Source organism: Garra rufa, chromosome 15 (assembly GCF_049309525.1).
Source record: "Garra rufa chromosome 15, GarRuf1.0, whole genome shotgun sequence".
In the NCBI taxonomy this organism is placed as follows: Eukaryota; Metazoa; Chordata; class Actinopteri; order Cypriniformes; family Cyprinidae; genus Garra; species Garra rufa.
Window position 1 is genome coordinate 5,856,189 of NC_133375.1, and position 27,246 is coordinate 5,883,434.

The 27,246-nt window shown below is 37.6% G+C and overlaps 3 protein-coding genes across 4 annotated transcripts; 2 read left to right on the forward strand and 1 right to left on the reverse strand.

The window, feature by feature from the left end:
- Positions 1-2,498: 2,498 nt before the first annotated feature.
- On the reverse strand, positions 2,499-5,352 carry rmi1 (RMI1, RecQ mediated genome instability 1, homolog (S. cerevisiae)). Of its 2 annotated transcripts, none has more exons than XM_073819654.1 (2): positions 5,174-5,352; positions 2,499-4,366 (listed from the first exon to the last, which is right to left on the reverse strand). In XM_073819654.1, exon 2 carries the CDS (start codon positions 4,333-4,335, stop codon positions 2,635-2,637), a length of 1,701 nt encoding a protein of 566 aa, XP_073675755.1. In that variant the 5' UTR covers positions 4,336-4,366; positions 5,174-5,352; the 3' UTR covers positions 2,499-2,634. The 2 variants fall into 2 exon arrangements, with proteins under 2 accessions (XP_073675755.1, XP_073675754.1); XM_073819653.1 differs by having other exon boundaries at positions 5,169-5,352.
- A 209-nt stretch (positions 5,353-5,561) lies between these two features.
- Positions 5,562-17,923, forward strand: hnrnpk (heterogeneous nuclear ribonucleoprotein K). Its single transcript, XM_073819370.1, has 15 exons — positions 5,562-5,603; positions 6,536-6,642; positions 9,169-9,266; positions 9,347-9,403; positions 9,949-9,992; positions 10,778-10,850; positions 11,080-11,193; positions 11,281-11,409; positions 11,494-11,831; positions 13,201-13,254; positions 13,374-13,429; positions 14,467-14,502; positions 14,605-14,666; positions 14,739-14,908; positions 16,982-17,923. The coding sequence occupies exons 2-15, from the start codon at positions 6,585-6,587 to the stop codon at positions 17,010-17,012; spliced, it is 1,320 nt and encodes a 439-aa protein (XP_073675471.1). The 5' UTR covers positions 5,562-5,603; positions 6,536-6,584; the 3' UTR covers positions 17,013-17,923.
- A 2,194-nt stretch (positions 17,924-20,117) lies between these two features.
- qng1 (Q-nucleotide N-glycosylase 1) lies at positions 20,118-26,245 on the forward strand. Its single transcript, XM_073819695.1, has 4 exons — positions 20,118-20,500; positions 22,556-22,898; positions 23,901-24,157; positions 25,047-26,245. The coding sequence occupies exons 2-4, from the start codon at positions 22,562-22,564 to the stop codon at positions 25,278-25,280; spliced, it is 828 nt and encodes a 275-aa protein (XP_073675796.1). The 5' UTR covers positions 20,118-20,500; positions 22,556-22,561; the 3' UTR covers positions 25,281-26,245.
- The last annotated feature ends 1,001 nt before the right edge of the window (positions 26,246-27,246 follow it).

Below are 27,246 nucleotides of genomic sequence, written 5' to 3' on the forward strand. Positions count from 1 at the left end.
AGTATTTATTTTTTTTCACGTTTTATGTTGCTGCCTTCTGTCAAAATGTTTTAATGTACTTTTTTCCCACATCAATCAACACTCCGTACACCATAATGACAAAGCAAAAGCAGAATTTTTACAACTTCAAAAATGTATTTAAAAGAAAAACACTGAAATAAGTACATTGCATAAGTATTCATACCCTTAACTCAGTACTTAGTTGAAACACCTTTACAGTCTCAAGTCTTATTGGGTATGATGTGACAAGTTTTGCACATTCTTATCTGCCATTCTTTGCCTCATCTCTTCACCTCTCAAGCTCTGTCAGCTTGGATGGGGTCTGGCAGACATTTTCAGGTTCCTCCAAAAATGTTGATTGTGTTCAAGCCACTCAAGGACATTCACAGAGTTGTCTATAAGCCAATCTTGCTGTGTGTTTAGGGTCATTGTCTTGTTGGAAGGTGAACCTTCTGCCCAGTCTGAGGTTCTGAATGTTCTGGACTGGGTTTTCATTAAGGCTATCTCAGTACCCTGCTGAAAAAACAGCATAAGCTGGTTAGGTATGTTTTGGTGCTGGGATGCTGGTCATTTGCTGGTTTATGCTGGTCCTTTGCTAGTTTATGCTGGTCCTTTGCTGGTTTATGCTGGTCCCTTGCTGGTTTATGCTGGTCCCTTGCTGGTTTATGCTGGTCCCTAGCTGGTTTATGCTGGTCCTTTGCTGGTTTATGCTGGTCCTTTGCTGGTATGCTAGTCATTTGCTGGTTTATGCTGGTCCTTTGCTGGTTTATGCTAGTCATGTTGCTGGTTTATGCTGGTCCTTTGCTGGTTTATGCTGGTCCCTTGCTGGTTTATGCTAGTCATGTTGCTGGTTTATGCTGGTCCTTTGCTGGTTTATGCTAGTCATGTTGCTGGTTTATGCTGGTCCTTTGCTGGTTTATGCTGGTCCTTTGCTGGTTTATGCTGGTCCTTTGCTGGTTTATGCTGGTCCTTTGCTGGTTTATGCTAGTCATGTTGCTGGTTTATGCTAGTCATGTTGCTGGTTTATGCTGGTCCTTTGCTGGTTTATGCTGGTCCTCAATTGCTGGTTTATGCCAGCAAGTTGCCTGCATTAACCAGCTAAGGACCAGCTAAACTAGCAAAGGGGTTTATCAGCATTGGACCCATAAACTTGCAAGGGACCAGCTTAAACTAGCATGTACCTGCGTTTACCTGCAATGGTCCTTTGCTGGTAAACCAGCAAAGGGACCAGCATAAACCAGCAAAGGTTTAAAGGACCAGCATAAACCAGCAAGGGACCAGCATAAACCAGCAAGGGACCAGCATAAACCAGCAAAGGACCATCAAAGGACCAGCATAAACCAGCAAGGGACCAGCATAAACCAGCAAAGGACCATCAAAGGACCAGCATAAACCAGCAAAGGACCAGCATAAACCAGCAAAGGACCAGCATGAACCAGCAAATGGCCAGCATAAACCAGCAAAGGACCATCAAAGGACCAGCATAAACCAGCAAATGGTCAGCATAAACCATCAAAGGACCAGCATAAACCAGCTAAAACCAGCATCCCAGCACCAAAACATACCTAACCAGCATATGCTGTTTTTTCAGAAGGGTATTTTGGTGCATTTTGGTGGTGATGTTTGGTTTTGAATACTTATGCAATGGGGTCACTTAAGTTTATTTTTAATAAATTAGCAAAGATGTTAATAACTTATTTTTGCTTTGCATTATGGTGTATGGAGTGTTGAATGGTGTGGGGAAAAGCAGCTTAATGTAAGACAGCAACACAACAAAATGTGAAAAGATTTAATTGTAAACAAGTCATAAAGATTTCTGAATGCACCCTGTTTTAACTATACTCGGTAAAGTACCTCAAATATAACCCTGGACAACAAAACCATTAATAAGGGTCAGTCTTTATAAATTGAGATTTATACATAATCTAAAAGTTGAATAAATACTCCATTGATGTATAGTTTGTTAGGACAGGACTATAGTTATCCAAGATACAATTATTTGTAAATTTGGGATCTGAGGGTGCAAAATCAAAATATTGAGAAAATCGCATTTAAAGTTGTCCAAATGAAGTTCTTATCAATGCATATTACTAATCAAAGTTTTGATATATTTACGATTTTTGATATATTTAATGATTTTTGGTATAAAAGAAAAATTGATCATTTTGACCCATACAATGCATTTCTGCCTGTTGCTACAAATATACACATGTTACTTAAGACTGATTTTGTGCTCCAGAGTCACAAATAATATGGCTCAATGAGGGGAGGTTTTTGTTTCTAAGAAAAAAAAACATAGTAAAACTTCTCAAAACACATAAACCACATACTGTAGAAACCACCCACAACACACTACATTTTCATTAGAAATGTAAAAAAAATAAAACGGTTTATAGGAAAAACAAAAAAATCAAATGATGTTTAAATAATTTTTGTAAATTTATTAAATCACATTCAAACACGAACACATCAAATAAAACAAAAACAAACACATTGGGTTCTGAAATGTAACGGATATGAGTGATGTGCATTATAGAGAGACTGAGAGAACTGAACCTGAAGTTAACCCACTAAAACCTCATTGAAACTACTGACTGATTAGCTTAAAAAGAGAGTCCAGAGATCAAGCACAGCTTAATTCCTCCTCGCTTTCACTCTTTTCTGTGTCTCAGAGCACTCCCCGTCAGAGAGCAGACTGGCAGATAGCAGGACTCCTCTTCCCGTCTGATCCACCTGCACGTTCATCATACAGCACATATCCACCAGCTCTCGTTGGCAATGCTGAATCCCACTGTCCACCTCACCACGCTTCGCCAGGTCTTTCCGCAGCACTCGGGCCTCTGTTGCAGAGTAGCCGATGAGTTTGGTGAGCATGGCGTCAGAAAGATCCACATCCAAGTACCCTGTCCCATCTGATATGGTGGCTCCAAGTTTCCAAACTCCACTGCTACTGCGCAAATTTCCTATTAGGGTGACAATGAAAGCTTGTAGTCGTAAAACCTGAACTTCGGCGGGCGGCCAATGCCCAGCCTGTAGCATGCACAGGTATGGCGGAGTAGGAGCATCTCGTTCGCAACTAGAAGATCCTGCTGTGCTTGTAGAGGAACTTCTAACAGATGTCTGAGGAACTTCATGTCGGTGGGTGTTGCGAAGCGGATTTCTAGAGTGAAAAGTTTGGCTTGTTTCTTCAGTTTTGGCTTGGTTGTGTATGTTTGCATCAGGTTCCTCTACTGCGTTTGCAACCAATGCATCAGGAACTTCATTTAGGTTTCTGCTGTAAAGAGTTGTTCTGGAGCAAAAACCTAAAAGGCTTGGTTCTTCAATATTGGGCAGGATTGCATTAGGTTCCTGTCTGCCTAACATGACTTCTGAATCGATCGGGGCCATCACACTGTCAAGCTCCTCTAACGGGATGTCATCGAAGTCCTCAGTAACATCATCCATCACATTCTGTGGAACGTCTTCAAAATTGTCTGGAATACTTCTGAAGTCATCATCCGGGATTTCATCCATATCCCAGTCGTCTTCTGTGGAAATGGGTGTCGCTTGAGGTCGTGGTTGCGACTGATGTTGAGGTGGTCTGAGGGAAGCTTCTGAAGTCAGGCTGGCGTAGCCGCTGTCAGCTACTTGATAGTCCACCACAGCTTCTAGGAGGTCCTGGTCATCCGGTTCCTCAGCTTGAGGATGGTTCTCCTCAGGCAAACCGAGTGTCCCACAAAGCACTCTCCTCTGAGAGTAAATCTCTAAGAGTTGTTCCACCTCCCCACCCAACACTTTCACGTTCTCCGCTTTCAAAAGCAACACCCCAAGACGGACCATGATTGGACCAACTAGTTGGAGCTTCGTCCCGGGTGGCAGCTTGGCATTTAAAGCCGGGATGGGCCGATATTCCATACCCTCCAGGCTCTGAACTCCATCCGTGAGTTGCAACATCAACATACGCGTGGGCTTGGCCTCCCACGGCCGCTGAGTTTCCGGCGTAACAGCCGAGACTTCATCATTGGAGCAGTCGGCGCCCCGAATGCTCTGCAGTTGAGTGTAGGCAGGCTGGCTGACATCTAGTAAAGAGTCCATCTGAAGACAGTAACAGCTGTTTAGTTCTGTTTTCTGTGCCTCAGATATTCTTTCGGGAAGCACCGGGTGGGACAGATCTCGTAAGTCAGTCAGCAGCCATTGCTCGAGGACACGTTGATTCAGGAGTGACTGAGGCACAGATTCGTTATCCGCTTCCTCCTTTATCCAGTTCACACAAGCGTCCAGCCAGGCATGAGGAACCTGGATGTGCCATTGAGAACGCAGCCAAGCCTGGGTAACCTGGACTTCACCCACTGACATCCTCTTACTGTCCCAAACACTAGAGCTTCATCTTTTAAACACAGAAAGAGGCAAATGTGTATGAAAGATATTAGATTCATGTAAAGGCTTTTTAAATTAATGCAATTTTAAAATATTTTATGGGCCATTCAACAGAATTGGTGCAAACTGCTATCCCACAACCAAAAAACAATTGGTAGGTGGAAATCCTGAACCCTAACTCCTAAATTTCAACTTATGAAAATGATATTAAAATAATTTTTGCATTGCATTCCATTGTTGTTTTAGAAAATATCTTTTAGGTTTTTAAAAATAAGTAAAAAAGACATTTGTATTTTCTTTGTAAAAAAAAAAAAAAAAAACTATTTGCCCAGACTGATTTTAACTACACCCCTACATTTATGATCAGGAAATATTTATGTGTCACTCTTTCATGGCTACATGATGAATAGATAGGCTCCATCATTTTGAGGTAAATGGGTCCAAAAGGCTGACAAATCTGTGTGTAACTTGCATACATACAAAATTTGTTGAAAATGACTGAATTTGCACTAATTACTGTAGTGTACTAATTACTTAAAAAGTATTGAATTACTTAACATTCACCCTTTGACCAGTTGAATAACACAAGAACAGACATACAACTGCTCTTTTAATTCTTTCAAATAAACAATATAAATTTGCATGAATTATTGACCAAAGTATTTCAAGTTAGAACATAACATTAAAATATGTTAATTACAGCTAAATTAAAAGCAACAGCTAATCCCTTAAATCACTTTTAATTTACTTAGTAATACATTACACCCAACACTGCTATTTACAACAACTTTATGATTAGCAAAAGTACACACCTTACCAGAAAATCATTCCACATGCAAGCTGCACGATGCCTAATTTGACAACGCCGCTTCTTTCCAATGAGTGTTTTGGCATCATAATTTACATTACAGATCTTCCTGTGAATCCTTATCAGCAGCTAATTTACTTTTTCAATACCTCATTGAATAACTTAAGAAAAACATCAGTTACCTCATATCAAAACGACACTGCGCTTGCGAGACAAGCAGTCGTGCTAGCTAATCATAAAAAGTATTCTTAAAAGATTGACATGCCACTCGACCAATGATCGTCCGCGACGCTTCTGGAGTTTCGGTTGTGCTGCGGTTTGGACCAATCAGAGCGCGATTCTTTTGTGGAGGGAGGCGCTTTCATTGGTCCGCGTACAGCGGCGTTAGAAAGATTTTGTGCGTCATTGTTGTTGCGAAGGGGGAGTACGACAGGAACAGGTCGGTAGATACATTTCCTGATACAAAAAATCTCGTTATTATTGTTTTTACGCAACTAACCAGTGTGTTCCATTGTTAAACAGGTTGAAAATCCTAAACCATCGAGGTACTTTTGCGTGCACACGGTCGGAATTTGCATTAGCCGATGTTTTCCTGCGATAGCTAGCTTTATCTCTGTTAGCTCGAGGAAGCTAGCAACCCTAATCATCTACTGTAATTGCCTCAGTTGCGAAAAGAAGTGTGTCTTTTTTTATTTCTTATTCGTGTTTCTATTTTCAACAACGAGGCGTTATAAACACGAGTGATGTTGAGGGGAAAATACTTTGTGCTAGTTTAGCTAACGTTAACTCGTTCTGAAACGGTTCGGTCTATTGTTAATTAGCTAACGTTAGTCAGGCAGCTGATCCAGTAACGTTACAGGAAGATGGCGACTAGCGAATTCATTTTACAGTAACCAAACACAGCGAGCTTTATATCTACACACAACATCCTTAGAAATCATTTTACGAATAGTTTGTGAGCTTCATAGGCGCTTTTGAACATGCATATGCCCTTGTGGTGTACACTAGGTAGGGAGCGCAATAGGGTTTTAAACACAACCCAAGTTGATCTATGTTTGTTTCCCTACAGTTTACCAGGCAGTAATTAATTGAGTTGCTTTTTGATTGTAGTTGCATTGCAGTATATTGTTTTCCCTCTATTGTTGGAGAACAGCTACCAGAACATTTAGTTTTAGTTCTGCTTTTGTGTAACTCATCATATAGTTGTTTTAATCCTTCCTCCTCCTGTGTTTTTCCCTAATCATGCTCCACTGACAAAGAGCACTGTTTGTTCTGATAAGATCCCTGAAATGATTATATACAAGCCTGGGACTAGCGTCCTATTAGGTCATATAATGTTTTTATTCATGCACTGTTTGTATTTTGCTGTAGGCATTCGTTTGGACAGAGAGGGCTGTTCATCTCCGCTTGTAGATAGATAATGGAGCCAGAAAATGACCCACAGGAAGAGGAAACTTTCAGCAACAAAGAGAGTAATGGTAAGATCCTGTGATTTACTCTTATTTAGTCATTTTTATTTGAAAGGCAACATAAAATTAAAATGAAACCAATGCGATGAATGTTATTGTTACACATCACATCCTATTGTTCATATTTATTATTATTTTATTTATTTTTTTAAAGAAAAAAAATCCATCCACTTCCCACTGGATAAAATCCCACCCCATTTTTCATGAGATATCTTGTTTAACCCTGTAAAGCCCGAAATAAGCCTGAAAAAATTATAATCCACTGTTTTCAACATAAAAACAATAATAAGTGTATTTTGAGCAGCAAATCAAAATGTTAGAATTATTTATAAAGAATAATGATGCTAAAAATTCAGTTTTGAAACCACAGGAATAAATTACATTTTAAAATGCATTCAAATAGATATCAATTATTTTAAATGGAATGCTTGTTAAATGCAGGCTTGGTGAGCAGAGGAGACATCTTTAAAAAGCATTAAAAATCTTAGTGTTCAAAAGCTTTTGACTGGCGGTGTATGAAATAATAGTTGAAAAATCAAATGTTTTTGAAATATAACGTTTTTTTTAACCTTCAGACAGAATATAGTGAAAGTTTATATATGTGTATTTGTGAAGTGTCATGTTTGAAGAATTCGACAGATGAATATGGAGCTCAGTATCAAGGAGGGAAAAAAATCAATATGCAATAATACAGTGATGCTGATAAATAATGTTCCTCAAAAGCCTGATGGGTCATATTTGTTGTTCACATTTTAACATTAATTTTCTAAAAATAATGTATGGGAAATCAAGTAAACCTGAGCTGCTTCAGACCAGTTAATGATCGCCATGAAAAAGTTATTTTTACTTTATAAAAATATTTCATAGCAAAAACACATGTGAACCACGCCTGGAATCTTTACAATCATACTAAAATCTTTTTTACTTTCTAAAAGGTGTTAGCTATCAGTCAGATTACAGAAGGTATGTAATAGATTGTGAGCAACAGGTTTTTCAGCAAAGTTTTGATCGTGTTGATAATTTTGAGGCCTTAGAAATGTGTGTCTTTTAAAAGGCTTTTATGGGATTGAAGCTGCCCTGAAATAAAAATGCTGTCTATTTTCTAACAGCCTGTTTACAACTGGTCACTTCCTGCATTTTCTCTGTCCGGATAACTATTCGATTGTGAAATAAGCAAATGTAAATGCACTCTGAAACACTTTCGAGACCGATTTAAATCCGTTCACTCAAACCACTGTAGGAGGTGGTCTGGGATAGATTCCAGATGAAACTAGACAAGAGTAAATGCATCTGGTTGTTGAAACCACACATGTAAAGTGTACCTCGGCTAAAATATTCCAAAAATAAATGTATGAGAGTGTCTGTATGACATTTCATAACCAAATATGACAGTATTAATGCAACACGGATGAGTAGCTGAGCAAGCTTCAGCAAGCCGACACGCAAACTGCTGAAAATGAAACTGAAAGTAATTGATTTTAACTTTCATTTTAACTACACCCCTACATTTATGGTCAGGAAATATCATTTTGAGTTAAATGTGTTCATTGTATGAATAATCTATATGAAAAGTACGAAAAATCTGTGTATAACTTTAAGGAATGTCACTACTGAGCACCTTTTTTTCTACAATTAAGCACACTTTTTTTTTAAAGTTATTTTATACAGTTCAGTTTTTAAATGTGTACCACTGTTCAGAGCTGTGCTAGCTAACCATGTGCTGATTAGCATCTTTGAGCTAGGTTCAAAAGTATCTAAAATTGTCACACGGAAACGGTCACAATTAAAATATTAGGAAGAGTTTTGGTAGTGACATCTTTGTTTTTTGGGTGTTATTCCATAAAATTGTCACTACTGAAGCGGTTACAACCAAAACAAGTCATTATTGTTTCAGTAGTGACACATAATCCTCATATTTGGAGAAAATAAACAGAATTTTAGTACAGTTATGCACATTTTTAGTATTTTAGTGTGAGTTGAAATTCTCTAATGTAATGTGGTCGCTACCAAAGCTTTACTATCACTACCGAAACATGTCAGAAACAAAGTATACTGAATTATCAACTAAAATGTTATGATAGTGTTTGGTTCAATGTATATTTAAATTAATGAATCCCTAAATTTGAAATCAGTATGATCAACTTTTTGCCTTTTGCAAAGGAAAACCAGATTCAAAATGCAACCAATCTCATAAATAACTCTTGAAATATTGGTAAAAATGTAATTGTTGATTTTACCTCTGGAAAAAAAAAAATTACAATGTAGGTGTAAGAAAAATCTTAATAGGTCAATATAACCCTTCTTATTAAATTATAAATATCTGTGTTTTGGTAGTGACAAATTTGGGGAGACGTCAAATATTCCAAAGCTTTTAGATAATACAATATGATATTATACAATTTTTCCCAAGATGTTTCAAACTCTGACTTTGCACCAGTTCTGTAGAATGGCCCATATATGTTGGTTTCATTGACGTGAACTCTGTTGAATTCTGTCACAACTTCCATGTAAAATGTATTTTGAATGCCATTTCAGGTAAGCGTTCTGCTGAGGATATGGACGAGGACAAGCCTCATAAGCGATCCCGAAATTCTGACGACATGGTGGAGCTCAGAATTCTGCTACAGAGCAAAGTAAGTCGCTGGTTTTCCCATCACTTTTGAGTATCATTTCTCTTGCTGTCGCTCAAATGCTGATGGTCTTTCCTCTCCAGAATGCCGGAGCAGTGATCGGAAAGGGTGGGAAGAATATTAAAGCTCTGCGCACAGATGTGAGTACGCTTCTGTTTCATTTGCACGTTCTCACTCTTTCCACGCACACAAACTGTGGTAGGTGGAGCTCACATGTTTTAGAATATGTATAAAAGCCAACAGAACACTCCAAGATAAATTATGTGGATCCACGGCAGTTTGTAAATACCCCACATTCTACTGTACTCTTGAGTTAATTGAAGAGGATGTGAATCTGTGATACTGGCTGAAATAGTGTTTGGCCTAGTAAATATTCTCATAATCTCTGTTCCTCTCCTGTTCTCCATTCTCCTCCAACATTATGAGAATTGAAAGTCACACTGCAAGTGTTTCCAATTAAAAAATGTATTCCTCTTCCACTCCCTCTCCCCTTTTCCTTGTTTTTTTTGTTTTTATTTTTCTGTTCATTTTTGGCCAATTCCCATATTCCGGATCGACTCGTGCCGCCTGACCTCCTGACTCCCTGGTTGGCCACACCCAAAATCGCGCCCTTCCTATTGGGCGGCTTACTTGATTGACATCCGTGTGCTTGATTGCTCTGGGTGCTTGGCCCCGCCCCCTGCAGTACAATGCCACTGTGTCAGTCCCAGACAGCAGTGGGCCCGAGCGGTACGTGCCACTCAGATACTCCAACCTCCAAGTCATATCAGCTCTGTTACTGCCAATATCAGATCTGTTTTAACTCCCTTACTGCCATGAAACATGAGTATGATGCTGCCATGACTGTCAATATTAATTTAAAATGCTGTTTTGCTATGTTCAAATGCCTTTTCTGTCATGTAAGAGCCCTTTCCCACCCTGTTTCCCTCTCCAACGACACAAACATTCTCTGAAGTAGCTTTTTTGTACCTTTGGGAAATGTACTTCCTCCACAGTTTTCATTTTAAAGGTTTCTTGCTAATACAAGTCTGAAATTATTGAGGGTGAAGGGGCAGCGTAAATTACATTTCTCCCTTTTGTCCGTTGTATTGTTCTACTGTCGTGACCTTTGAACTTTACTCCACTCCTGGTCTCTTCATCTGTCTTTGCTCTTTCTGTCTCTTCTCTATTGGATCTGGAGCTCCTGCTTCATTCATGTTCATCTCTGCCATTCTTTGTCACCTCTCTCTCAGTTTTAATCTCCCTCTGTCACGCTGCATATCTGACCTTCCCTGTATCTTGACATTTCAGCAACGGGAAGGAGCTTCAGTTTGTTTTTCTTTGTTTTCCTGTGTTCTCCACTCCCCTTTGACAATGGAGTGCATGACTCCATGCCTCTCTTTGGGGTCTGTTGTTACCTCTTGTCACTGTTAAATGCACTAACACTAACACTGATCGCTCTCTTCAGGCTGTTTGTATGTCTAATATGTGTTCTCTTCTCTCTTCTCGTGGAATGCAATTCATTACTTTGACAGAATCCTAAGCATCAGTGCCGACATTCCCACCGTAGCTGAGATATTGCTGAAAGTCATACCTACTCTGGAAGAGGTGAGTTAGTTAATTGTTTTTTATAATTTTTTTTTCCCCACAATTAAAATAAGACTCTTCAAAAAAGTTTTTTTATAATATTTGCATGTTTTTATAACAAGACCAATATATATATATATCTAACATAAATAAACTTATGTATTTGTTGACATTTATTTTATATGTGGATGTATACACTACATAATATTTGATTGACATATTTGATTTTTGTCTCTTATTGGTTGCACAGTATCAACATCATAATGATGTGGACTTTGACTGTGAACTGAGGCTGCTCATCCATCAGAGTCTAGCTGGGAGCATCATTGGCGTAAAGGGTGCCAAGATTAAGGAACTTCGTGAAGTAAGACATTGAGATGAGAATTTGAACTAACTAAAATTATATGAGAATTTCCTGTGCTGATCAAAATAATTCTTTTCTCTCTTCCAGAGCACCCAGACCACCATCAAGCTCTTTCAGGAGTGCTGTCCTCAGTCCACCGACCGCGTGGTGCTAGTCGGGGGCAAAGCAGAGCGGGTGGTGGAGTGCATTAAGACCATGCTGGAGCTCATTGTGGAGGTCTGGTTGTGATAGTTTGACAGTTCTGTTTGTCACAGTGTCATTAGACATGTTTGTCATGTCAAGCTCTCTCTATCTCTCCAGGCTCCCATTAAAGGCCGAGCTCAGCAGTACGACCCTAACTTTTACGATGAGACGTATGACTATGGTGGTTTCAGTATGATGTATGAAGATCGAGGCCGTCGGCCTATGGGAGGCTTCTCCTCGAGGGGACGTGGGGGCAGCGGCGGTGGTGGTGGTGGCGGTGGCGGTTTTGATCGAATGCCCCCCAGTGGAGGCCGTGGCGGCCACCACATGCAGAACAGGAGAGACTATGATGACATGAGCCCTCGTAGGGGCCCCCCTCCATCCCAGAGAGGGGGAAGAGGAGGGAGTCGTCCTCCACGAAACATGCCCATGGGACCCCCACACCACAGGAGAGGGTGAGACATATATAAAAAATTGCATAACATATACTCATATATGGAAGCCTGTTCCTGCCACTGAATAAAACTTTTTTTTAAAAAAAAAGGTAATTGCGAGTTTACGCAATTCCGTTAATTGAAGTTAATTCTGACTTTTTTTCAGAATTGTGAGATATAAACTCGCAATTGTGAGTTATAAAGTTAGAATTGTGAGAGAAATTTGCATTTCTGAGATAAAGTACAATTTTGAGAAATAAAGTCACTAGTCTATATTGCGCAGTTGTGACTTAAGCAAGAGTTATGTCAGAATTGTTGGAAACATCAGTCTTTTTCCTCAATTAGACTTTACAACTTGCAATTGCATATTTTGTCTCACAATTCTGAGAAGAAAAGTCAGAATTGCAAAGGGGGGAAAAGTCTGAATTGCTACATAAAAACTAAAAGGAAAAAGTCAGAATTGTGAGATGCAAACTTGCATTTGCAAGAAAGAGTTTATCTTTGCAATTCTGACGTTCTCACAATTATGAGTTTATATCGTGCAATTCTGAGAATTGTGAGATATAAACGCGCAGTTGTGGGATAGGAAAAAGTCAGAATTGCGACAAAAAATTGTGAGTTTATAATTGCGCTATTCTGAGAAATAAGTCACATAAATAAGTGAACAAACACCCGGAGCAGTGGGCAGCCATAGCTGCGGTGCCCGGGGAGCAGTTGGGGGTTCGGTGCCTTGCTCAAGGGACTCACCTCAGTCGTGGTATTGAGGGTGGAGAGAGTGCTGTACATTCACTCCCCCCACCTACAATCCCTGCCGGACCTGAGACTCGAACCTGCAACCTTTGGGTTACAAGTCTGAGTCTCTAACCATTAGGCCACGGCTGCTGTTGTTATTCCCAACAATAATACTGTGTATACTGAAGCTCGCATTAGCAAAAAAAAAGTCATAATTGCTCATTTTTATCTTGCAATTCTGACTGTATTTCATGCAATTCATAGAAAATGTAAAATTGCATTTGCAAGAAAAAAAGTCAGATAAATTTGCAGTTGTGGGGGAAAAATGTCAGAATTGCGAGATGCAAACTTGCATTAGCAAAAAAAAGGTCATATGGCTTTTTTCTCAGAATTGTGTAATATAAACTCATAATTGCGATAAAGTCAGAATAAACTTGCAATTGTGGAACGACTTTGTCATGCAAAAACGACTTTGTGTCACGCAAGTGAGGGGAAAAAGTCACAAATAATACTTCCTTTTTTTTTATTCAGTGTCAGAAATGGGTTTCCATACTTGTGTAAATTTTTTTTTGTCCAAAAATTTGACATTTTGGCTTATCGTTAGGTATTTGTGTTGACTGACAGTTTATGGATGTTGTATGTCTCTTTATTTTGACAGTGATGATCAGTACTCCTACAGCTCCCAGCGTGGCCACATGGATGAACGGCGGCAGTAAGTTGTTTATCTGAAGTTTTCACTTGTTTTCAGTCATGTTGATTTGTTGTGAAACAATATTTGTTATAATAGGATGTGATTTTAGCTCATTCTGGCTTTGCTTTTTTTTTCTCAAGTGGGGAAAGACGAGGTCGCAGTGATCGTTATGGAGGCAGCATGGTCAGTATTCAGTGTTTTTGTAGTTTTATGATGTTTAGTGTAGTTTCAAGACGCGGCTCACAAAAGTAAAAAAAAAATTTTTTTTTTTTTTTTTTTTTGGAATGTTGTAGTGTTCGTTATAAATGATTTATGTGTACATAATTTTAAAAAATGCCCTTGTAATATTTAACCAAGTACTGCCCCAATTTTTATTAGCTATTTTATATGGGAGCTTATTTCTACCACAGAATTAAAAAAAAGGTAAAATTTGTAAAAAAAATTGCCTTTATCTCAGAATTGACTTTTTGTCTCACAATTCTCACTTTTTTGTTAGATTTATATCCTAATACTAAGACGAAAATTCAGAATTGTGATGTGTAATCTTGCAATTGTGAGAAAAAGAGTCAGAATAAAAAGTCGCAATTACCTTTATTTCATAGCAAAATAATCTGCAATATGTAAACTCAGAATTGTAAAGAAAAAAAATAAGATTTAAACTCAGAATTCCAAGTTAATATCTCAAGGTTCTGAGAAGAGTTAGAATTATGAGGAAAAAGTCAGAATTGGGGGGCTGTGGTTTCTGTTTCATAGCAAAAAGCTTTCTTGATGGCATCCAATGCAGCTGCTCAAGTGTTACCATGTAACAGATGATGTTTGAGTAGCTAGTTGTCATGGATATATAAAAAATAGACACATTGTTTTCTGTAAGTTGCTTTAAAGCATTTTTGTTTTTTGATTCTCACCGTTCTGTTCTCTTCTGTCTTTGCAGAATGATGGTTATGGTAAGTTTGTCTTTACCTATTTGCTTTTCACATTTTTAAGTCATGTTTAGTCACCAAAGCCTTTAGAAACTTTTATCAACTTGCACTGGCTTAGGGTTGAATTAATCAAAAAATATTTTTTAAAATGAGGAAAGAAAGTTTGTCCAAACATATTAAGTGCAGATGATTTTACTGAATGACCCTTTTTTGACTTTGAAAAGACTGTCAAAAGAGAGTCCCAATTTTCCACAGATCATCCTCATCTTTACATCTGATGATTTATCATTTCGTTTTGTTTTTCTCAAATCAGACAATAATTCATCTTGGGATTCCTCTTATCAGTCTGGTAAGTTTACCACCTTATTATAAAGAAGGCCAACTGACTTCTTTGAAATTCTCCAGTTGTAAATCTCCCATTATAATGATTTCCCTCTCTCCGTATGTTCAGGTGGAAGGAGTAATTACAGTGAAGGTCCTGTGATCACCACACAAGTGACGATTCCTAAAGATGTGAGTAAATGGCTTGTAATGCGGTAGACTTTAAACAGGAAACACATGATGTTTACCAGCTGTGATTCTCAGCTGGCGGGATCCATCATCGGTAAAGGCGGTCAGAGGATCAAGCAGATTCGTCACGAGTCCGGAGCGTCAATCAAAATCGACGAGCCCCTGCAGGGTTCAGAGGACCGCATCATCACCATCACCGGAACCCAAGACCAGATCCAGAACGCTCAGTACCTGTTACAGAACAGGTGAGTGACACTCAACGACTTCAGCAGACACTGAAATTCAAAACGTTACCCCACTAGCCTTTCTGCAGTGCCAGTAGTATACCTGGGGGGTGTTCCATAAACCAAGTTTACCAAATAAGTCAGGCTTATATCAGTTAGTCTGACTTATTTTGAGCCAAATCAAGTGACAATATGTCAGACTAACTGAAATAAGCCTGACTTATTTGGTAAACTTGGTTTATGGAACACCCCCCTGGTTGCGTGCGCTCTTTGAAGAGTGGCAAAGGTTGACATTGAGTTTTGCAGCATTGAGTAGGGCCCTATTATTTCCACCATGTGGAAGAAGTAAACAGAATCACGGAATCTAGTCATAAAAATGGAATTGTCGTGAAATTTGCTGAATTTTGGATGAACAAATCAAAACTAGGTCCACTAGGTCCAAGCTAGTACATTTAAAGCATGTCTGTGAATGGTAAGCCACAAAAATACAATTTAAACATGAAACCTGCATGTTTTGTTTGTCTGTGTGAATAAATGGCACAGACGTGTAATTTTGTTTACTACACACAAACAGAAAAATCAAAACTACTATCATATCATTTACGAACAGAAACTTAAAGGTCTTCACAGCGACCCATCAACATAAAAGTTTGGTTTAACTTGAAGAAACTGTGACAGTAATATATTACTTAATATAATGATAGTAGTACTACTACTACTACTACTAACAAAATGTTTTATTAAAACATTTTTTTTTTAAATAATATTTGCCAGAAAAAATAGTTACCAGACTTTATTTGCCAGAAAAAAATGTGAATATACAACACAGTATTTCTAGAAAAAAAGAAAATTGTTAATATCAATATTTTAATTAAAATCAATTCATTACAGCTGCTTTTGATATTATCATAATTTACTAAAACCATTAAAAAACTTGAAAAAAAAAATCGAAAACAGTGAATTTGAGAAAAAATAAAACAGAATTTGAGAAAAAATAAAACACATTTTATAGGGTCTTAATTTAATTTTTGTTAAACTTTCAGTAAATTGTGGATGTTTCATGATTTCAATTAATTAGACATGCCGTTTTTGACTAATATTTTTTTAATTTAACCATTAAAACAGAGTCTGCAAAAATTAAAATAGGAAAAAAACAAGACGGAATCCAGAAAATTTAAAAAGAAAAAAAAAATTACTTTCAATAAATTTGTTAAAGTAACTAGACTGCCTTTTGACTAATATTTCTTTATTTAATCATTAAAACAGAGTCTAGAAAAATGTAAAAAAAAAAAAAAAGGGGGGGGGGGGCAGCAAAATTAAAACAGGGAAAAAAAACAGAATTTGTAAAAAATACAAAATTTGGGAAAAAATAACACATATTTCATAGGGCCTTTTAAAAAATTTTAGTTTTGTTAAACTTTCAATAAATTGCTTTTAAATTTTGTACATTTCATGATTTCAATTAATTAGACATAGCTTTTGACTAATATTTCTTTAACCATTAAAACAGAATCTAGAAAAATTTAAACAGGAAAAAAACAATGCAGAACAAATTAAAATGGAAACAATGGAATTTGGAAAAAAACAACACATACTTCATAGGGCCTTAATTTAAGTTTTGTTAAACTTTCAATAAATTGCTTTTAAATTTTGTTTATTCATGATTTCAATTAATTAGACATGCTTTTTGACTAATAGTTCTTAATTTAACAGAAAAATTAAAACAGGAAAGAAAAAAAACAGAATCCAGAAAAATTAAAATGGAAAAAAAAAATGGAAAACATTTCAAAATTTAAAATCAGCAACAACATCCATAAAGAACTGCCCCATAAATGTTGTTCCTTATGCTCAAAGCTTATTTTCCAGGCTAGACCAAGCCATGCACATGTGCAGTCATAAGTGCGAGTCTCAGGTTTTAATGGGAACTGGAGCTTCTAATGGCAGCTACAGTGACTTTACCAATCAGCGATTGGTTCTTTCATTTCGAAGGCGGGACATATTCAGCCATATTGCGTATTCTTAAGTAATAGGACTGAACCGTCTTTGTGTATCTAGTCTTTGCTGATCATCTCTGCCATGTGTTTTGTTCTCCAGCGCTCTACACCTCTTGGGACGCCAGAACTAACCAGCCCACCTTTCTCAGGATATCCATCCAGCTGCAGCTCAAGTCCCGTCACCACGTGATGGCCCCTGTCCCCCTGTCTGTCACCTTCACACCAATCCCTCATAGCCCCAGCCCTCTGGTTGTCCTTGATTGTGGATTTCGTGGGGTTGTTCTTTCTTTTGCGTTGTTTTTATAAATATTAATTTTATATGGGCCAACTATCACTTCACAGAAATCGTGGATGAGCAGATAACTGCTGTTCAACAGGACGCCATTGTTGTTGTTGTTTTCCCTTTCGGAGTGAATGTTTTGTGAGTTACCAAACCTTTTCCACTGTTCCAGATGCAGAATGTACACCCACAGTCTCAAGATGATTATTATTTCTTAATTTTTTACACCTTTTCTTGTTTTTCCCGAGCGTTCTGAAACGGCGGCGTTAGATAGAGAATGATATGTAAATATCCAATGTTACTATGGACATGAATATATCCTTTACACTTTCTGTTCCATGCGGTGGATGTTTTATCCTCAGAAATACAGATGATATTTTCACCAGGTACTGAAGGCTTGCAGTACTTTTTTGTATGTCTTTTCTCCTGTCTGTTGCTGGGTTTTTAAAATCTAGTGTTTAAAAAAAAATTTGCTCTACCTCTGGAATTTTTTGTAGGTCTGCCATCCGAAAAGAAGGCCCACAATCATTGTGCTTTTTTTCTTTTCCTTTTTTTTTTAAGAAGAGAAGAAAACAAAAGTGGATTTGAAGTTTTAGACTATATCTGTTTCAGAACAGGACTATAAATCTTACGCTCCTATTCTTTGTTTTATTTTTCTTATCTTTATTTTTTTACTCAAATTGTCTCTAAAGTTCTCCAACCAGGCACATTTGTAGAGTTTGTCATTTGTCTGAAATAATAAAGGAATTGCCATTTTTTCCAGTGTGGTGTGATTACTAAATCTTGTCAATACTATTACCAATATTGTCCTGTTTCACAATATATTTAACCATTATTATATTTTTGTGCATTTGTCCAAATGAGACTTTTTGCATAACACTGAACTACTGGCCTATTGTGGGATGTGCTTAATATAATGAGTCTTTATGGCCCTTAAAAACAGGCTTAATTTTCTATATGCAAAATATAATTTTCTGATTTTGATTATCCAAAATTTCTTCAAAGCAAAAGTGAGCACACGGGTAAGAATTCCAGTTTATTAGCAGCTATAGGGAAATAATGAGAATAACTACATAAAGGAAAGGATAGAACTGTTTTGCACTACAAACCAGTGTGTTCATAATTAAGATAAATTAAAATAATATGGTAGTAAACACCGGTGTTGCAGTATTAAGCAGCAAAACCAGCTGTTTTGTACAGCAAAATGTAAAAAGTTGAAATGTTGCCTCAGATATTTTTGCACTTTGGCCGACAGTAATCTTTATGGCTTCACACCTTGTTTATGATAAAGAAATGTTCAGATAATGTCTGACACAGTTTTCATAATAGCATGTAAATACAGGTGCATCTCAATAAATTAGAATGTTGTGGAATAGTTCATTTATTTCAGTAATTCAACTCAAATGTTAAACTCATGTATTAAATAAATTCAATGCACACAGACTGAAGTAGTTTAAGACTTTGGTTCTTTTAATTGTGATGATTTGGCTCACATTTAACAAAAAATCAATAAATTAGAATATGGTGACATGCCAATCAGCTAATCAACTCAAAAACATCTGCAAGGGTTTCCTGAGCCTTCAAAATGGTCTCTCAGTTTGGTTCACTAGGCTACACAATCATGGGGAAGACTGCTGATCTGACAGTTGTCCAGAAGACAATCATTGACACCCTTCACAAGGAGGGTAAGCCACAAACATTCATTGCCAAAGAAGCTGGCTGTTCACAGAGTGCTGTATCCAAGCATGTTAACAGAAATTTGAGTGGAAGAAAAAGATGCACAACCAACCAAGAGAACCACAGCCTTGAGAGGCTTGTCCAGCAAAATCCATTCAGGAATTTGGGTGAACTTCACAAGGAATGGACTGAGGCTGGGGTCAAGGCATCAAGAGCCACCACACACAGACGGGTCAGGAATTTGGCTACAGTTGTTGTATTCCTCTTGTTAAGCCACTCCTGAACCACAGACAATGTCAGAGGTGTCTTACCTGGGCTAAGGAGAAGAAGAAATGGACTGTTGACCAGTGGTCCAAAGTCCTTTTTTCAGATGAGAGCAAGTTTTGTATTTCATTTGGAAACCAAGGTCCTAGAGTCTGGAGGAAGGGTGGAAAAGCTCATAGATGCTTGAATCCAGTGTTAAGTTTCCACAGTCTGTGATGATTTGGGGTGCAATGTCATCTGCTGGTGTTGGTCACTGCACCCATTTACCAAGAAATTTTAGAGCATTTCATGCTTTCTTTTTAAAGATGCTGATTTCATTTTCCAGCAGGATTTGGCACCTGCCCACACTGCCAAAAGCACCAAAAGTTGGTTAAATGACCATGGTGTTGGTGTGCTTGACTGGCCAGCAAACTCACCAGACCCGAATTCCATAGACTAGAGAATCTACAGGGTACTGTCAAGAGGAAAATGAGAAACAACAGACCAAAAAATGCAGATGAGCTGAAGGCCACTGTTGAAGTAACCTGGGCTTCCATCCATACCACCACAGCAATTTGAAAGATATTATTTATTATTATTATTATTATTATTATTTGGATTAAATGTATGGTCGACATGTTACATATATTTGTTTTAAGAACGTTTTCTATCAACATTATAAGAACATTCATCAAGTACAACTAACGTTCTAAAGACATTCCAGTTTTTCTAAGAACGTTTTACAAGAACGTTCCAAAAACATTATTTTAGTAACGTTTTGTACTAACATTTACACAACTTTTAACGAACGTTAGTAAATGTTCTGAGAACGGAATAATCTTGTAAAAAATGTGTTTACGAAATACATGAAAATGATTTTTTTATGATGTTATTATTATTATTATTAGTTTTATTCTTTTAGGTTTAATTATATGTACATTTGATTAGATTAAGTTTTGCAACTTGTATCTAAACCGTATATTTGCGCATTTTTTGCGCATCTCTAATCCTCTTAAAGCCAGAACGGCCAGAGACACTAGACTAGTCACACTGTTATAGAGTGGCGCTTTAGCCTATGGTTTTAGCAAACAGGAATCAAACAAGCGGGAGAAAACCGCTTGTTCAACACGGAAATTAACAGCTAAAGCGTGTGTGCTTTCAAATACAACTCGTTATTAAGTGAAACACGTGTTTTACGTACGAGGAGAAAAGTCTGTAATATCTGCAGCTGATACACAACCTAATGTACTTTGTACAGAGAGAAATCCACACACGCCTCCTACACACTCCTCACTTCTGCAGAGATAAGAACACTGACTACTAACGATTATTACAGCCCTTCTGAAAACTAAAGCAAGACTGTTTGATTACATTTACAGGGACTTTCAACTGAGTGGCGAGTTTTGGACACACTTTTCAGTAAGTACAGTTCAACGAGTCACATGACAAAATGCAAGTTTCGAATATTACAGTTGGAAAAATGTCATAAAATGAGGAGGATGAATCATTTCTGCAACTTTTCTGAATAATTAGAACTGAACTAATCAGATGGCTGCATCACATACAACATGGCTGTGTTCCAAATCAATAAGCAGATACTCTACTTAGTTCTACTCTACTACTTAGTTTGTGACTGATAAAAAAGTATGTTCTATAAAGTTTTGTTTTGTGTAGTATGACTATAATCCAGTTGTACTACAGTAAATTTGTCCTGTTGTCATTGTCAAGTGATCTACCAGTTGTGTCACTAATCTGCCATTCACAAATTCTCTCCTACAGCCTTATGGGATGTGCACTAAATGCACACTTTAGAATCTTTAGAATCTCACCAGAAGTATGGTCCTCTATGTGCCCTCGATGCGCACTTCTGTCGAGTCCACACTGAAGTGAGCTCCATGGCAGATATCTACCCGACAGTCTAAGTGACATTACGTCACTCAGAGGAAGACCACATGCAATTTGGGACAGGGCCTATTAGGTCATTCAGGTCATTTAAATGAATGCTGAATTCAGACATACTACTCTTTCCACATACTTAGTGTGTAGTATATAGTATGTAGTAGGGATGTATGCATATTCGGATACAGCAAGGAGTGTTGGGGAAAGTTTATTTTAAAAGTAACGCATACAATATTGCGTTACTCCCTAAAAAAGTAACTAATTATGTTAGTTACTTTTTTGTGGAAAGTAGTTTGTTACGTTAATTTTGAATTACTTTTTAAATCTGGGCAAGGCTGGCTTATTTGTTTTAAATATAAAAAGTTTTTTTCTTTTACAAATGTAAAAGCCCTTTCAAAACAAAACAAAAATGAATGGCTAAAGGAAACAGTCTCTACAGTAGAGGGCACTATGGAAGCCCGTTTCCGCCACTGAACCAAAAAATGAAGGTTATTGCAACTTATGTCACAATTTTTCACAATTGCGAGATATAAACTTGCAATTCTGAGAAAAAAGTCAGAATTGCATGATATAAACGCACAATTCTGAGAAATAAAGTCACAATTGCATGATATAAACTCAAAATTGTGAATTATAAAGTCAGAATTCTGAGATATAAACTCGCAATTCTGAGAAAGTCGCAATTGCATGATATAAAATCGCAATTGCGAGTTATAGTCAGAATAATTGCATGATAAACTCACAATTGTGAGTTCTAAAGTCAGAATTGCATATAAACTTGCAATTCGGAATAATAAAGTTGCAATTGCATGATATATATTCACAATTGCGAGTTGTAGTCAGAATTGCTTGATATAAACTCACAATTGTGAGTTATAAAGTCAGAATTCCTAGATATAAACTCACAATTCAGAGAAATGAAGTCAGAATTCTCGCAATTGCGAGTTAAGTCAGAATTGTAAGACATAAACTGTTAAGAGTTTATATCCCACAATTCTGTCTTTATATCTAGCAATTTTGACTTTATATCTTGCAATTGTGCATTTATATCTCAGAAAAAAAAAGTCGGAATTGTGAGTTCATATAATGCAATTCTGAGAAAAAAAGTCTTGTAAGATTAAAAGTTGCAGAATAACCATCTGTTCTCAGATGCGATGATAACAAGAGTGCATCCTCTTCACTCTTGTAATACTCTTCCTCTGTATTTGTTTACACTGGTAATGGAAACAGCACCACCACTCTCGTCCTTTTGTGCAACAGCAGCTGCTCTGGGCATGTGATGTAATGCCCAGATCTTGTTGGACGGCTGTGTTTTCGCTTTGCGAAACTGAAAAAATTAGTCGGAATGGTTGTTAAAAAAAACATTTGCTTTTTCGGTGCGCAAATGTTCGCAGTCTATGTGAAAGCATCCATAGGAATCTGTTGTTTTATTCCAGCGCGTCATCATCACGTGTGATATTCGTTTCACACTCGTGGAAAAACCTTGACTGTCATTGCATCCTGTTTGTTTTAATAGTATGTGCAGTATGCAAGCAGTATGTTAGTATTCATTTCTCAACATTTCTTCTCACACAGAAACCAATGGAGAAGCCACTGTCCCCTCGAGAATCTGGCCAGTTTGTGGCTGAACGCAGTCAGCATGTTTTCGTGGATGAAGATGGAGTTAAGCGTGTGGCGCAGATGATCTATGAGCTCCGTGAGAGCGAGGAGTTCACAGCCAGCGGCTGGAAGATGATGAATCCTCTGGCTCCTTCGCCAGACTCAGATGAAGCCATCAACTGGGTGTTTGTGACCGACACCATGAACTTCTCCTTCTGGCCTGAGAGGGAGGAAGAGCAGTGTGAGGTCATGTGTAGAGGAAACACTTATCGAGGGTACATGTCTCTCTGTGCTGCTGTGACTAGAGCTATGGATGAAGGTGACTAGATTTCTGAATCGCTTTCATTTTCATTTGATGAGAACATTACAGTGCCTTGTGAAATTATTCATACTCCTTCATTTTTGTTCATATTTTGTTATGTTGCTGCCTTATGTTAAACTACTTTAGATTACTTTTTTTTCCCACATCAGTCTACACTCCCTACTCCATAATGGCAAAGCAAAAAATAGGTTTGTGCAAATTTATTAAAAATAAAAAAACTGAAAAACGTTGCATAACTATTCATACCCTTTTCTGGGACACTCGAAATTTAGCTCAGGAGCATTCATATTGCTTCTAGATGTTACTACACTTCGAGTGGAGTTAAACTGTGGCAAATTCATTTGAATGAGTCTGATTTAGAAAGGCACACACCTCTCAGAAAAGGTCTAACAGCTGAAAATGCATATCAGAGCAAAAACCAAGTCCTGAGGTCAAGATAACTGCCTGTAGAGCTCAGTGACAGACTTGCGTTAAGGCAATGATCTAGAGAAGAGTTCAGAAAAAAATCTGCTGCATTGAAGGTTGACAGAAGCATTATCCATAATGGAAGACGACTGGAACAACTAGGACTCTAGAAAATGTCTGCCAGCCCCCATCCAAGCTGACAGAGCTTGAGAGGTGAAAAGGTGAGGCAAAGAATGGCAGATAATTGCTAAATGCAGATGTGCAAAGCTTGTCACATCATACCCAAAAAGACTTGAGGCTGTAAAGGTGCCTCAACTATGTACTGAGTTAAGGGTATGAATACTTATGCAATGTACTTATTTCAGTGTTATATTTTTAATAAATTTGTAAAATTTGCAAATCTGGTTTTTGCTTTGTCATTATTATGGTGTATGGAGTGTAAACTGATGTGGGGAAAAACTAATTTAAAGCAGTTTAACATAATACTGCAACAAAACAAAATGTGACAAAAACGAAGGGGTATGAATACTTTTGCAAGGTACTGTATATGGACTGTCAATGTTTAATGTTATGTGTGTGATTTTGTTTGTTTAGGAGTCCCCATTACAAACCCTACCTACTTCTCTCAGATCAGTGAGGTCGAGCTGGCCAAAGTCTTGCGTTCAGACAGCGATACTCCCATGCCGATGCTGAAGGAGCGTCACCAGGCCCTAACAGAGGCCGGACGGGTGCTTATGGAGCATGGCGGATCCTTCCGGATATTCATGAGTCGCTGTGAGAATGATGCAGAGAAGATGGTAAAGTACATTGTGGAGAACATACCATCATACAGAGATGAAGCCATGTATGAGGTACAGATATTTACATATGATTACAGTTTAGTCATTTAAAGGATGGATTTTGATTAAAACTAGCTCCGCTTACAATTGCACTTCTGATTACTTATGAAAAACAAGTGTGCTTGATTGTATTGAATGTGCATTTGTAGTGTACTTCAAATCTTTAAAAGGAAATAATAGTACAAAAAATATATAATTGAAATAAAAGTGTACTTTAAGAGACATTGCTCTTTGAAAAAGGCAATTTGTTATAATGTCAAATTGACAAGTTTATTTTAAAATTATGTTTTAATGAACTTTTGTTGTGCTTGAAAGAAGTACACTTATTTTAATGTGTTGATTAGCATTAAAGCACATGTCAAGTACTTGATTATAATTTTAACTTTAGTGTATTATTCAAATATTTAGATTACTTATATTTTAAATGTACTTAAAGGGATAGTTCACCTAAAAATGAAAATTTGATGTTTACCCCCAGGGCATCCAAGATCTTCTTCAGTAGAACACAAACAAAGATTTTTAACTCAAACCGTTGCAGTCTGTCAGTCATATAATGGCAGTGAATGGGTACCAAATCTTTAAGTGTACAAAGAAACATACACAGACAAAACCAAATTAAACCCTGCGGCCCGTGATAATACATTGAGGTCTTAACACACAAAACAGTCGGTCTGTGCAAAAACTGAACAGTATTTATATCTTTTTTTATCTCTAATCCACTGCAATGTCCAACTGTCCTGAGCGCATTCACAATGTAATTTCGTTTCAACTGAAGAAAGAAAGACATGAACATCTTGGATGATTTATGTAATAATTTTTCTTTTTAAAAGTGTAAAGCATACTTCTTTTTCAGAAGGGCTCTCACCTCACTTCATAGCCTCACATTTATTTGATATTGTAGGGTAGGAGGATCGCGTTTTATAAGAGAGCTCAGATCCTTGTGGCAGACTTCTGGGGCATCATGGAGGCACGAGGGGAGGGCAACATCCCAAACCTGGACTACTTGACCATGTTCGCTGACTACAGGGTACCACAAGGCCTGGTGTACCTTGGGGCTTTACGCTACTCTGATGCCCTTATGGAGACATTAAAAAAAGGTTTGTTGTGTTTTCCTTCCAGTTGTCCTGTTAATTGAGCTGGTCTGGGGCTCTTAGATAAAACATTTGTTCTATATATAAATCAACCATTTCAGTGTATCTTCTCAAGGGACAATACTATAGAAATGAAACCTGGATATATTTTATAGTAGTCAATGTGCAGCTTGTATAGCAGTATAGATTTACTGTCCCCTGAAAATAACTCAACATACAGCCATTATTGTCAAAATAGCTGACAACAAAAGTGAGTACACCCTAAGTGAACTTGTCCAAAGTGTCAATATATTGTGTTAGCACCATTGTTATCTGGCACTGCCTTAATCATCCTGGGCATGGTATTGATCAGAGCTGCACAGGATGTTGCTGGGATCCTCTTCCACTCCTCACGGAGCTGCTGGACATTAGACCCATGGTGCTTCTCCACCTTACGCTTGAGGATGCCCCACAGGTGCTTAATAGGGTTCAGGTCTGGAGACCTACTTGGCCACTCCATCACCTTCACCTTCAGCTTCCTCATCAAGTTAGTTGTCATCTTGGTGGTGTGTTTGGGATCGTTATCATGTTGGAAAACTGTCATTCGGCCTAGTTTCTGGAGGGAAGGCATCGTGTTCTGCTTCAGAATGTACAGTACATAATGGAATCCATGTTTCCGTCAATGAACTGCAGCTCCCCAGAACCAGCAGCACTCATGCAGCCCCAGACCATGATGCTACCACCACCATGCTTGACTGTAGACAAGACACACTTTTCAGGGCATTGCCACACATGCTTACACAAGTTTATCTTATAGTCTCATCAGACCACAGGACATGGTTCCAGTAATTAATGCTCTTGGACAGGTTGTCTTCAGCAAACTGTTTGCAGGCTTTCTTGTGAGCCAGCTTCAGATGAGGCTTCCTTCTGGGATGATGACTATGCAAACCTAGTTATTATACAAACCTAGTATATATATATACTTTGTAACTGTCGTTCTTGTGATTCTCATTACTGTAATACAGATTATTTATTCTTTTATTTTGTAATTAAAATTACAATATTTAAGTTATAATATTTTATAATTACATGTGTAAATACTTTATAATTTAGATAATATTTTTTGGTATTACAGTAATTAGAATGTGGAAAATGTGCTTAATATTAATAAAAATACCACTCTAAAATAAGTTTCATGTTCTTTAAAGGAACACTCCACTTTTTTTGGAAATAGGCTCATTCTCCAACTCCCCCCGAGTTAATAAGTTGAGTTTTACCGTTTTGAAATCCATTCAGCTGCTCTCCTGTTCTGGCGATATCACTTTTAGCATAGCTTAGCATAGATCATTGAATCCTATTAGACATATATAAGCATCACGTTCAAAAATGACCAACGAGCTTCGATATTTCTCCTATTTAAAACTTGACTCTTCTGTAGTTATATCGTGTACTAAGACCGGTGGAAATGCAAAGCTTCAATTTTCTAGGCTGATAAGATTAGGAACTACACTCCCATTCCGGCGTAATAGTCAAGGAAGTTTGCTGCAGTAATAAGGCTGAAGCAGGAGCAGTAATACCACGCAGCACGTGCAAATGCTAAACTAGCTGGGAACTCATTTCTGATAATACTCCGCCTGCTTCGGCCACATTACTGCAGCAAACTTCCTTGACTATTACGCCGGAATGGGAGTGTAGTTCCTAATCTTATCAGCCTAGAAACTCGCAGCTTTGCATTTCCACCGGTCTTAGTACACGATATAACTACAGAAGAGTCAAGTTTAAAATACAACAAATATGGAAACTCGTTGGTCATTTTGAACGCGATGCTATTGGTCTCATAGGATTCAATGATCTATGCTAAGCTATGCTAAAAGTGATATCGCCAGAACAGGAGAACGGCTGAATGGATTTCAAAACGGTAAAAATCAACTTATTAACTCGGAGGGAGTTGGAGAATGAGCCTATTTCCAAAAAAAGTGGAGTGTTCCTTTAAACCAAATATACTTCACATTTCCCTTTAATTGTTGGGTT